This window comes from Haplochromis burtoni, unplaced genomic scaffold (genome assembly GCF_018398535.1).
Source record: "Haplochromis burtoni strain Fernald_Lab_line unplaced genomic scaffold, NCSU_Asbu1 Contig_9, whole genome shotgun sequence".
NCBI classification, from domain to species: Eukaryota; Metazoa; Chordata; class Actinopteri; order Cichliformes; family Cichlidae; genus Haplochromis; species Haplochromis burtoni.
Window position 1 is genome coordinate 330,510 of NW_024582370.1, and position 13,186 is coordinate 343,695.

At 42.7% G+C, this 13,186-nt stretch overlaps 1 protein-coding gene across 1 annotated transcript in view; it reads left to right on the forward strand.

Moving 5' to 3' along the window:
• The window catches only part of LOC102305843 (ERC protein 2), a 181,797-nt gene that overhangs the window by 52,899 nt on the left and 115,712 nt on the right, over window positions 1–13,186 (forward strand). Inside the window, exons 11-12 of the mRNA XM_042227459.1 lie at window positions 8,276–8,413; window positions 11,961–12,149. Coding sequence (XP_042083393.1) covers window positions 8,276–8,413; window positions 11,961–12,149 — 327 coding nt within the window. The remainder of the gene's footprint in view (window positions 1–8,275; window positions 8,414–11,960; window positions 12,150–13,186) is intronic.

A 13,186-nucleotide genomic window follows, 5' to 3' on the forward strand; every position in this document is an offset into this window, starting at 1 on the left:
GCAGAGGACTAAAGCATCGGGGTAATTACCCAGCAATCATTGCAGCATTCCACAGCTGAGGGGGGCAGAGATAGGGTCTGGAGTCTAAAGATCGTGGACGTGGATCAACTTGGCCAACGTACACAGACACATTCACATACGGCCTAGCTTGCACAAGTGCAGTCTGTCTGGGTCTGCAGGAGTCTCTCCCCGCTCACTTTGCTATTTGGTCAACCAGAATAAATCAGTGGGAAAACAATGCTTGCTTCGTCTTTCTGTCTGCACCTCCGTCATTCCCTTTGTCTGCAGGTCGGTGGGTGTTGTATCTCTACACGTGTGTGGGTTCATGTCTAATTGATATGTATGAATGCACGTGGAAGGTTTCTGAGTGAATTACTTTCTGGAAGAATGTGCGGAGAGAGGGGGAGGACGTCTACTTGTCAAATGTGTAAATGTTATATGTAGCCCCCATTGCCTGACCCCAGCCCAACATTCATGATAATAATCACAACCTGATTGTGTGCCTGTATTCTTCAGAGGCTGGAACTGTATGTTCAGAATAAGCCACATGTTACAATGAAAGTCCAGAAGTATACAAGTGGAGATGATTTCCTGCTTCTTTGGGTATGTATTCAAATCAAAGTGTCTTTGCACAAGCTCTACACGAACAGTAGACCTTGTATATTAGGCTACTTGAATATTCTATAAATGTTGCCATTGTTTGGATGCATCTGTTACGTCAGTGTCAAAACAGTCTAAAGAGGTGTTTGTAGTTCAGATAGGCTGTGTTATATCTGCAGAACGAGCCTCTCTACTTTTAGCCAACAAGCAAAGTTAAAATAACTGTAAACCATTGCCTTTTATCCATCTCACAGCTGCCCTCATTTGTTCCCAAGATCTTATCTGAAATTACTCAGACCCCTATTATAATTTTGTGTGCACGCACTTTTTCCCCCAATTGGTAGGTTGAGGTGGTGGGAGGTTAAATATTTAATTCCTAACGTTTTTGTTGTTGTTGTTTTTTTCCTCTCTAACTGGCTTTTCAATTATAAGCTCTAGTGAAGCAGAAACGCTTACGCTTTGGCTACTTTGTTATACACGTTTTACTCTGGAGCCTGTTGTTCAGTGTGGCCTCTTTGTCCAAATTCTTTTTTTCGACCTATTTAACATAATATCTGACCAGAAAATTTGTGGGTGTTCTGCTTTAACCTAGTTCATGTATTGAGGTCATTTTATGCTCATTTAGAGTTTACCAATTTTATTTAGTGCCTGTGCTTTAATAGAAGCCCTTTCTTTCATGTTCAGAACACATATTTTCTTCTCTCTCATGCTGTTCATTAATGCAGCGCCTTCTGTGGATAACACAGTTTCAGCTCCTGCCCCTTCAAGACCGCGCTCCCTCTGAAAAGCCCAATTTGCTGTTATTGGTCAGCTGGTCTGGTGAAAAAGAAAAGAAACGGGTAAAAGGAAACATGCTTTTGTTACCACAGCTTCTGTGAGTACAGGCATATCTCTTTAAGAACTTTCTGTAAGGAAAGAAAAAAGGAGGCTGAACCAGAATTGGACTCCTGCATACACCCCTTTATGTTTTCATGCATTTCCAAAATTACTTGCAGTATGACCAGCTACTCTTTTTTTCATATGTAGATTTTACAAAAGGTTTGCAGTTAAAATGCAGGTATCCAAACACATCCATTGTTTATGGCTTGGACAATGTCTTCCACCCCATGCATGAAGCTGTTGCAGAAGTGGAGAGCTCCTTCATTGCCAGACTGCTGCATGCTAGGTGCACAGACGAGCGTTATCGCAGGTCCTTTCTCCCAGCAGCTGTTCGACTGTTGGACTTTATTCTTTGCTTTTTTGGGAAACTGCATGCTCCATCTGCCTGTCACTTTGCTGCTGGAACACTTGAATTTCCCAAATGAGGGACAATAAATGATATTCCTAACTTCTAAAATATAATATGACCTCTTAAATGAGCTCATACAATGAGAGTTGCTTGCTTGTAAACATATATAAGAAAGTAGCCTTGAATTATAAAGGTTTTTATGTATTCTTGCTTGTCTGTGAGCACAACGTGAATGTCTGTCTACATTTGTGTATGTTTACGTGCCTTTGTGGCTGCATACAAATGAGAGCATATGTTTCTCTAAAGAACACAGAGCACCTTTGTATTTGTGAGCAGTCACCGGTGGTAAGAAGCAGAATGAATGTTGGGGTAATGGTGAGGAAGCTTCTGTAAGAGTTACAATCCGTAGTTGTAATCGTAGTGAAACCCGTAGAGAATTCTGTTTCTTTCACTTGCTTCCAGTTGCATTTCAACTGGTTTTTTTATTCTTGGATCTGCCTGCTTGTCTGCCTCTGCATGCTCCTTTTTGGTCTCATGGCATTGCCGAGCACTGACATGAAGTCACATGCAAGCACACAGTAGCAGAACACGTTTGTGCAATTAGCTAAGCTGCAGCCAAGTGTTGGACAACACTTCAAAAGAGCTAAAAAAAAATCTGTTTGCATTATTTAATTAAGTAGTAACAACATTGTTTAACAGCTGTTTTTCTTGTTTCTCTGTAATAACTTTACTTTTATAGCCATTTATTACTAATAAATGTGTAATTATATATACAAATGTTATTCTCCTGTTCACAAATGCAAGGTTGGAAAAGAATATTATATATACTTCTCCTCTAAAGCCTAGGTGGCTTTAGAGGAGAAGTATCCCTGCCCATTTAGCTATGGGCAGGGATAGCTCAGTAGGTAGAGTGGTGGCCCCGTGATCGGAAGGTCGGGGGTTCGACTCCACTGAACAGCTACCCTGAGGTACCCCTGAGCAAGGTACCGTCCCTACACACTGCTCCCCGGGCGCTGCACTGGCGGCTGCCCACTGCTTCACTGGGTGAATGGGTTAAATGCAGAGGAACTATTTCCCTATGGGGACTAACACGCACACTTTACACTTTACACTTCTAGGTGGTCGAGATATACCTCTTCATACACATGGACAGTGTCATTTGCTCTCTTTGATGTGCAGCAGTACATTAGCAAAATTAAAAATAAATGACTTTTTCCTCATTAAGCAAAGTGTGGATGATTCCAGAACCTGAGCATCACACTTCACCTAACTCCTCTCTGGGGCACCACTCGTCTTGTGACGTCATTGTGCTTTGCCGCTACGGTCGATAACCAATAATGAATCTTCAAGCAGAGCTGCACAACATTAGGAACGACATCTGATGGGAATCTGGGAAAGGTGTTGAAGGTCACTGTGTCGTGTTGGCGTTCACATTCTCAGCCATACACCTCAGTACTGGTGAATCTGCTGTTAGGGAATGATGGGAATGGTAGGAAATTTCCTTTTCTGCATTGTTGATGCTTCCTGGTATTGCTGCCAAAAGTAAAATGAAGCAGTGTTTTGAGTGTTCGTGGATTTCCAGGTTGCGCAGGTAAAATCTGAAGCCAGAGAAGACATTATGTCCTTTGTGTCACTCTGCTCTGTAAAGTGAAGGTAAACAAGATAACATACTGTATATACACACTTCAAAGAACTTAGTGGTAATGAATCACACAGTTGAAAGCAAATCCCTGACATTAAATCTAAAGGATCCGTTCCAAATTAAACAGGGAACTTATGACGGCATATTACCACATGGAGGCGCCAACATACATATTATCGGTCTTTCCATTCTGCCAGTGTTGCCCATGTTGTTGCATTTCATAGACAGAGATGGGGGGTGATGGTGGGACATGGGTTAAATGAAGTGCAAGCACACCCACCTCACGCTGAAAAGGTCACCGTGTTCCCTGTTCTTCATGACATAGGCTGTGTTTCTCTTTGAAGAGCCGTGTCTGAGTGCTCAGAAGCAGGAAGGAGCCCTTTTATTAATCCAGGAATCAACAGCCTTTGATGGCTGGAGATGGGAACAATATGCGTGCGCACACATTTAAGCATGCACTACCATGGCTGCGTGTGATTGCGGAGTGCTTGACATAGCGGTATGATATTTCCAGCATGTAGATGTCCGTACTGTTTCTGTTTAACGGTGACCTAGATTTCTCTAGAGGAATACGCGTACAGTTACTGCATGTTGTTCACTTTGCTTTTATTGCCGCTCTATGTTTTTGCTTATGTGTGTGTGTGTTTGAGCATATGAAAGCATGCGCACATGGATGTCAGCGCCAGGATCTTTGGGTTTTACAGTTGTCGCCGTCATATTTTCAGAGGCGATGACAAGTAAGTTGCCTTTCAAAAAGTGCACCCAATTATTGTTTGGTATTTTTATTGGTACAAAAGTGTTTTAAAAATACAAATGATTGTATTTTTATGGTGGTCACACTCCACCCTGGTCTCCTTTGTGTTCTGGAGAAATGATTCCTCTGGCAGCCACAGAGTTCTAGTTCTTAGTTGGCTGGACGACAGACGGGTCAACCGGGTTTGTGGTTCTCCTCCGGAACAAGCTGCTTTTAGATGACCATTTTTTGCCAGAGACACAGAGCCTGATACTTCTTTCCCGTTACTTTAGAACTCAGCTTGTGTTAATTATATTTAACAGACTACAACTGTAATGCAAAAACACGGTTCCCAGCGGATTTGCAAGAACAGGGGACAAATGGAATATAGTGTTTTGCTGTGTTTCATTTTTTTAGCTGCGTGTTTGAACTCCCTATCAATAGCATCTTCAGAGTCAAGGTCAGTGATAGGTATACATCAGCACTCCCACTTTTAATGAGAACCTATTCCTACAATATCAGCTTTTTGATAACTTTATCAGAGTCAAAACAGCGTGGCTGTAAAAAGCAGAGCGCCATGTGTGTGGGAGATGACTGAGACAGACGTCATGGTTTCTCAAGAGGATACACACTTACTGAAACGGAGAGTCCACATCGCAGTGCCTGGTCTGGAAGATGGCTGCTGTAGGTGGTCCGCTTCCACGGGGAGGTGTGTTTGGTTGGAGAATGGTATGACATATGCCCAATAGTTCAGTGATAAAAGGCTTCAGTGTGTGTGTGTGTGTGTGTGAGTGTGTGTGTGTGTGTGCTTGTGCATGTGCATGCACGTGTGTGCGTGTGCATGCACGTGTGTGTGCATGGAAGGAAGAGAAAGAGAGATGCGGGAGTTTAGTTTGAGGTCGCCTCATGCACAGGGAGATAAAATGAGCGACTGCTGTTCTCATCATAACAACCGAGCTACTGGAAGAGAGGCCCCCTCTCTCCCGAAAAGGCACACAGCTGCCCTGCTCCTCGCCTGTCCACACAGGACATTTCTCCTAAGAGTGCGCGATTGAAGTTTGAGAATTCTGATAGAATTCCTTGCCCTTTTTCCCATATCCGCGATTCGCTCGGCTGATTTTGATCCGCTGCTATAAGGTTTAAGTTGCCTCTAATGTTTTTCTGCACAATTTCACAGCGGGCCAAGCGACGAGGCTAAATATTTCATCGAGCGGTTGTTATTTTGTAGGACCAGGCCAAAGCAAACTTAAGACTGCTGAAGAATGTAATCATTTATCTAAGGACCAGGGGTGACATGCTCAATTTGGCCTAAAATAGGGCTCTATGTAGCCCACAGGGACAAGGGTGTGCATGAGTGCATGTGTACTGTATGTTTTGGTGTGTGCGTTTGGCCAACAAGGCCACTGAGTCCCAACAACCAGAGGCCACAAAGTTTGTTTTCATGTATTTCCTCCTTTATTTCTTGCATTTTGTTACAGAGTTAAGTCTCAAATAATCTGTCAGCCTTGACCAAGAATTGTGTATTTGTTGCTTTGACTTGCGTGCACTTACATCCCAGTTAAGTGAAGTAAATAAAAGCACTTCTTTGGTCCATTCATTTCAAATGAGAGAAACATGAAAGAATGAATGGAGCAACCCATATACCCCTCCCTTTTCTCACAGTGTCCATCCTAAAATACCATCAAACACACCCATGGCAATCATGAATTACTGGGAACTTTATCTAAGTCTGGTAGTGTGAAGCTTTCCCATCATTCCCTGAAGGCTCTAATGTTTCTATCGGTCGTGGACTAACCTAGCAGAGCCTTTAGCTTGGTTGTGTAATGACTGTTATTAACCTATCAAGATCAGCCGAGGGGTCTTGGCTGCGTTTTCCAGCCCCTTCTATCACTTTCCCTCAAATTCCAAAACCAAGATGGCTCCCTTAAAGCCTCACTCTTGCCCTCCAGGGAGCAGAAAACACCAAAGTCGAGTCTAATTGGATTCATTTGTAAAATAGCTGCAGAGATTTGAACATTATCTATCTATGCACCCATGACTGGAATGCAACTTTTTTTTACCCTGCCACTTTTGCAGTAAAACTGTGGTCTCTTGGTGGCCCGGAGGGCTTTTGAAAAATTGGAATCTCATGTTCATTAAACAACGAATCCCTTTTGTTGTACGACGGTGAGGGTTAGGCTTACAAGCCCTGATCTGAGAATGGATCACTTGGGTCAGTTGTGTTATTAATTCATTGCAGCGGTGAGGGAATGGGACACTTTGTCTGTTGAAAGCAAAAACCTACTAAAGAAGAAGAACGTAATCTTTTTTTTCATGATAATCATATTAATCCAGAATTCAAGGGAATATCAGATGTGCTTGTACAAGTCCCTGTCACCATATTAACATGCATTATCACCAGATGTCCCTTTGAAACTAATTTGTAGACCTCTGGAGTCTCATTGCATGGCACTGTATCCTGCTCCAGCTGCATCTGTTAGTGTTTTGTTTTGGTACAGCTCAGAGCGTTTTGTGTTTGTGTGCTTTTGTGTGTGTGCGTCCGTGCTTTTGTTCTGTTTTGCAGATGTTCATCAGATAAAGACTATTACACCACCACTTTAGCAACATGAGGTTAACTGCAAAAAGGCAGATGTCCTGCAAGTCAATGGGCTGAATTAACTCTTAGTATAAAACTACTAAACTGATAAAGTGAATGTTGTTAATGCCACACTGTCTGTTGGACATAGATTCAAGGAATGGGAGTCGCTGTCCACTCTGCTCTCTGGCCACTTTGTTAGGTACACCTTGCTACCAGTTTGGATCCCTTTTACTTTTGGAACTTTCTCAGTTTACATTACACAAATTCAACAAGGTGCTGTAAGCATTTCTCAGAGATTTTGTTTCTTGCTGTCATGTGAGGAACCACAGTCGATCCATGGCGCAGATCTCTCATTACACCACACGTCTAAGGTGACTGTACAGGGGGCTGAGAGGGTCCAAGTGCGCCAAAAAAATATCCCCCACACCTCTACTGGCCTGAACTCTTGATAAGCACCGGGTGAACGCTTTCATGATTTTTAAGACAAATTCTGGACCGTCATCCAAATGTCACGGCAGAAATGGAAACTCATTCAGGCACTTTGCCCCCCAATCTTCTATTTTCCAGTTTTTGTGAGCCCATGTTAATTACAGCTCAATTTCCTGTTCCTAGGTGACAGGAACGGTACACGGTGGTCTTCTGCATCGTAGCCAGTCTGCTTGAAGGAGATGCTCTTTTGCATACCTTGGTTGCAACGAGTGATTATTTGAGTTATTTTGCTTTCTTGGCAGCTGGAAGCAGTCTGTTCATTCTTCTTTGACCTTTTATGCCATGGGGACTGCAATTCACTGCCCATTTTCTCTTTTTCAGATAATTCTCTGTAAACCCTAGAGATGAGACCCTAGTGGGCCAGACCCTGTAAAAGCTCAGGATACAAATACAGCAAGAAACTGTAGAAATGACAGAAAACCATCTGCAAAACCTGTTCTACACACAGTAATATAAAGAAAGAAAGGCATTTTATGTGATACAAGTGACAAGAAACACAAGAGCTGTGGTGCAGTAGATTAAAACATAGAATAATATAAGTATTCCACAGCCACAGAGAAGTGCACTGGTGTTTTTACTGTTCCAATAGACAGACATACAATAAATGTATTTGCATGCTGTGCTTCCATCTATAATTCTTGTGATGCAAACTGCTATATCGAGGCTTTCACTGCTGCTTGTCTCTGAGACGTCACATCAGAATCGATGACAAAACAGCAGGAAAATGCAGTCAGAAGCTCTACAAACGACTCAGTGTTTTGATTCCTCTTCTAGATGGGTCCCCAGGGGCCAAAAAGTATGTGTGCGGTTCATGGGTACAAACAATCTCCAGTTGTGAGCCTTCAGTTGGTTACAACTGGGTAAAAATGCTACTTAACTTTCCAAGTTTGGTCTAAACTTTTGTGTGACTCCATCAGTCATGATGAATATTTTGTGTTTGTTTAACAACAATATTCCACTGGTGGGATTTCCTTTGTTTTCACTCTCATTGTTCTTCCTCCCCAGATTGAGAACCTGCTGGAGCAGTTAAAGGACAAGGACAAACAGGTGGCTGGATTGAGGGAAAGGGTTCAGGGCCTTCAAACCGACTCCAGCAACACAGACACGGCTCTGGCTACACTGGAAGAAGCTTTATCAGAAAAGGTAAGAGTGATGGGGAAAAGCACTGTAAGTATCCAAAAAGAAAAGGTGAAAATCAACACTCAAGGATTGAGTTTCAGAGAGATGTTGTCCTGTTTGTTGCTGGATGGATGGAAGGTGTAAAGGAAAAAACGCTTGAAAAATGTGAAAGTCCGCTGGTTGGTGTGGAGTAATGTGGAAAGTTTTACCCTTTCAGGCGTTTCAGGGAAGCTACGATATGGCTTATGGTTTAATTAATTTTCATGCTTTACTGTGACTCACAGCCATAATTTAACGACATAAAATCCTAATTTATAGACTTAGGACCACATCTAGTGTGGTCTATCTGTAAGTAGTAAGGGAGAGAATGAGGGACTGGTAGAGGGGAAGTCTATGGTGAACACAGACAGAGGATTAGTCCATGTCTGTAACTGGGCCGGGCGCAGGGAGGGAATGATGTATAGAATGAGGAGGATAAAGGTTTCAAATGTAAGAGAAATGGAGCGATGGAAAAGCTGAGTGGCAGAAGAGGCACAGCCCCGATGGTAGAGGTGGCCTTAGAATTAATGGGGGGGAGAGGTCAAGGAATGCAAGGGTGAAGGCAGAGTGAAAAATGTTAGTTTTAATAAGGAAAGGAGAAAAAACAGTGCTGGGCAAATACATGGAATAGAAATGCAATAACAGATAACAAAGCTATGCACAGAGAAGAAGTCAAACATACTGTGCACATGCCATGCGATGTAAAGTCTCAGTGGGATGTAAACAGTACTTGCTGAGTGTTATTCTAATATTAGGTTTGTATCCGATGGTGCATCCTCAGTTTCTCTCCTCCTCTTCTCTTTAACCTTTCTATCACAATAAAGGCCTTCAGATAAAATAAGAAAGGACAACTGTACAGACAAATAAACACAATAATTGGGCCCAATGAAGATCTGTAATGCTCCAACATAAGACTCAGATTTGTGTATACAATAACACAACGAATAAAGCAGTTAATTAAGACAGTATTGCATGTGTCTACATGAATAGGAGGATTCAGTGTAGACATAATCATTGTGCTTAACAGCTGCCATGTGATCCAAGGTCAACCAAACAGACTTACTCCACATGGGAAATAGATGGGCTGGATGTTCGTTGTAAACACTCATTGTCTGTTGTTTTTTTTTAAATATGAGAGACCAGCTGGTCACCATGAAGCTCACCAGCACAGAGCAAGCCTGCTGCCACTCACAGGAAAAGAAAAATCACCTTGCTGGCCGATGTGCTTCTTTTCTTTTTTATGTTTAAATCTTTACACATTGAGTTAACGCTCTTCCAGGGCAAGGACGTTCCTGTAAAGAAGCTGAGAAACTGAAGCAAATGATTGCATTGAATAATGGTGTTATTTTTCTTGTCTACACAAATCTTTAGTGATTTGTTTATGGATTTGCAGTCATGGTTTAATGGTGCCAGCGATCTTTAACTGCAGACCTGCTTCAACAAAGAAAGAGTTTGATGTGAATTGCTTTACACAGCATCGCCATGGAGATGTCACATCCTGGTCTAGCAGTATATACATTCTGTCTTGAAGTGACTGGCTTGATTTCAGACGGACTTCATCTCTCCTCGCTTTGTTGCATGTTTAAAGTTGTTGCTAGCTCACATGTGTTGTTACTATAGGCTAAAGAATTATCATCTTGGCGCTGGAGGCTAAGAAATGGTTCCCATTTACATGTTTGTTTGCACAGCAGGCTTAAAGATCGATACTGGTTTACATTTCGTTGGCACTGGCTGCTGGTTAAGAGTTCACAGTTAGGACAGTTATGAATGTCCAGCTGTACTGCACTGTTATGCAGTGGATGCCACGTTTGTACCTCTGCCACTGAGCATTTGAGCCTTTGCATTTGCTGTTATATATTTCTCTGCTTGCAGGAGCAAAACTTGGAGTCCTGCATGCGATTGTACAGATTTCAAAGAGTTTTAGCTCGTATAGTAAGTGTCACTGTGGAATTATCTTTCAGGCAGTCTGTTTAGACACTGATAATGTGAAAACCAGCCTAAGTGGAATCAAATACAGGAGTGTTTGACTTCCTTTTCCTCTCTCTGTACGTGTTCTTGTTTATCTCTGTTATTTCCTTGATTGTTATTTAATTGACCTGCAGCCTTTGATTGTATCTATTCAATCAAGAAGGGTTTACAGTAAGCTCACACATTTTGTCTGTTAATAGATTAGAAGTTGGTTAATGAGGGTTTCAGTGTATTCGCAGCACACAGAGCGACACAGCACATAGATGTTTTCACTTAAAATGGTCTTTTAGCACCAGCATTTGTTTTCGTTGCACATAGCCTTGCATAATGGCACAATAAACTGTAAATCCCTCTTCTGCGCCGGCCCATTTGTTTACCCAGAAACCACTTCTGATGCAGCCTACATATTATTCAGCTGTGATGAGGAGAATGCTGGCAAGCTTTTCAGACTTTGTGGTCAACACAGGGCGTGTGTAATGTGTTTACGAGCACGAGTGTGTGTCTTGCTGATCACAAACTCTGTCACAAACCTGCTCTTGGAGCCAGTCACTAGCCACACTGCTGTGGTTCTAATTAACAGGCTGGGGCACTGTGCCCATGCTGAGCACTGCTCTGTAGTGCATGTATGTGTGCTTGTCTATGATGTCATATGTGTGTTTTCTGTTGTTTATGTGTGCAGTACACTTGGGCCTCATAGAGCCAGATTTATTATCATACCCTGGTGTCTTTCTCTAAGCCCCAGACATCCTAGATATTCATAAAGTGGGCAGAGTCAGGACCTGTTAGCCAAGCAGTCTCTCTCCCTTGCCCTCTCCGTGTAGTGATGTACTGTGCCAGGGCTAGTTAGTGCAGTATTTGTCCAATTACCCAGGACTTTAAAGTTGCCAATCATGCGGTGATGCCACGTCGTAAAGTCTCATTGCTGAGCTGTGCTCTGCGCCTAAATAAACACCTGAATAAACACCCTGGTAATCATTTCAGTCCACACCTAAACACGCACACATTCACTTTAACACGCACACCTTGCTCAACCTCCCATGTGGTGGACTTGGTTTAAGGCCAGAGCTGTTGTCCTGCTGTCCAACGTGATTAGAGAAAGGAGCAAATGATGTTTGAGACATTGCAGCTCGGTTTATCAGCAGGCGGTGTGGTTGTTAGAGAGTGATCTACAATACTGTCTAATTCACCCACAGTAAATCTGTCTGTCCCTCAGCCCTTCTCTTCCTTCCTCCTCTTTCTGTTCTACTTGGCTCCCATCCCTTTGTGTCACTGCGATTATTTATAGCAGTATTATTTATGGTGGGCATTTATGAGTTTGTCTTTGGCCACACTTTGTAAAGAATGTTGGAGATCCTATTCGGCAAGATACTGCCGATAATGATAGGAAAAACGTATAATGGCACAGGGCTGGTAATCCTTTGCACAATGGATGGAAAACAGATTTATTTCATGTCGTTTCTGCTTCGTGTAATGAACATACTTTTGTGCAGATTTTTTCTTATTCCTACATATACTTGCCAAATCAGTTTTTATTTTACCTTCTTATACCTTCTCACTGTCTCAGGAGCGAGTGATTGAAAACCTCCGGGAACAAAAGGACCGGGAGGACAGGGTTCGGCTGGAGGAGCTGGAGCAGCTGAGAAAGGAGAACCACGAATTAAAAGACAAACTGTCAGTCATGCACCCCCAGAAACAGCCTCAGAACCAGCTCGCTAACCCCAGCCCATCCCAGAACCAGAGACCAGATGCAGAGGTCAGTGTGGACTCAAGTATTATCTATTGATGTTTAGATAATAGAAAATACAAATGTGTGTGCAGTATGCATGGCTCTTACATTTTGCGCAAAAATGGTTTTGCAGTCATTGAACACAGGCACTGTGAACACACAAGAGAGGTGGTCTGTTATGTGTGTGGACTGCAGACATACAGCCATCAGTACAACCGCTATATGTTTGTTGTGCTTGTAATATGCTTCCTGTACCTTGTACTTACTATGCTAACATTTACAATAAGAGTAATTCCACATTATTACCTCCCCGTGAGCATCAACAATATAGTTAGCAACTTCCTAGCAGAGGGCCTGCCTGCACTTTGTCCCACGGGATAAAAGGATGAATTAAGAGAGAGTGATTTATGGATCTGAGAGATCCTGTATCCCTGTGCGGGTGCCAAGTCGAGGGCCTTGCAATCTTTTTTCTCTCCTTCTTTCTTCTCCTAGGCTTACAAGCCAGGACAGACCCCTGTCCTGCCAGAATTTATGAGAATGTTTTCTTTTATACTCATAATAAGTGTACACACATCTCATTCCTGTGAAATGATATCTTCTTGGATGTTGATGCCGCACCACATGAAAGTGGCAGCAGCTCAATAACTTTTTGTAGCAAACAGATTCGCACTGTGGCAGAGGTGCTGCCATAATTAGACTGTTTTGTGTACTCCACAGCAATCAAATCTGTTATGTAAACTTAGAGATTCTTCAAAAAGACCGATGACGGTTGTGTACCTGTATACATGCGTGTGTCTCTGTCGGCATGTCCCTGCATGCCAGCACAAAAGCAACTGTCGATACGTCTGCTGTTTGTGTCTGCGTGCATTTAAACGCGGCGGTGTTGTTGATCCTGTAGTGCTGTGGCAAAGGACAGGCTATGCTATAAGTATTTGGGAGGTCACTGGGGAATTATGTTGGCGCTTGATTAGATCCTGATCAAACTTATCTACCACTCCTTCATGAGTCCTTCAGCGCAGAGACGTCTGCTGACTGCTGCTTTTACTTAACAAATTCTAGGCATC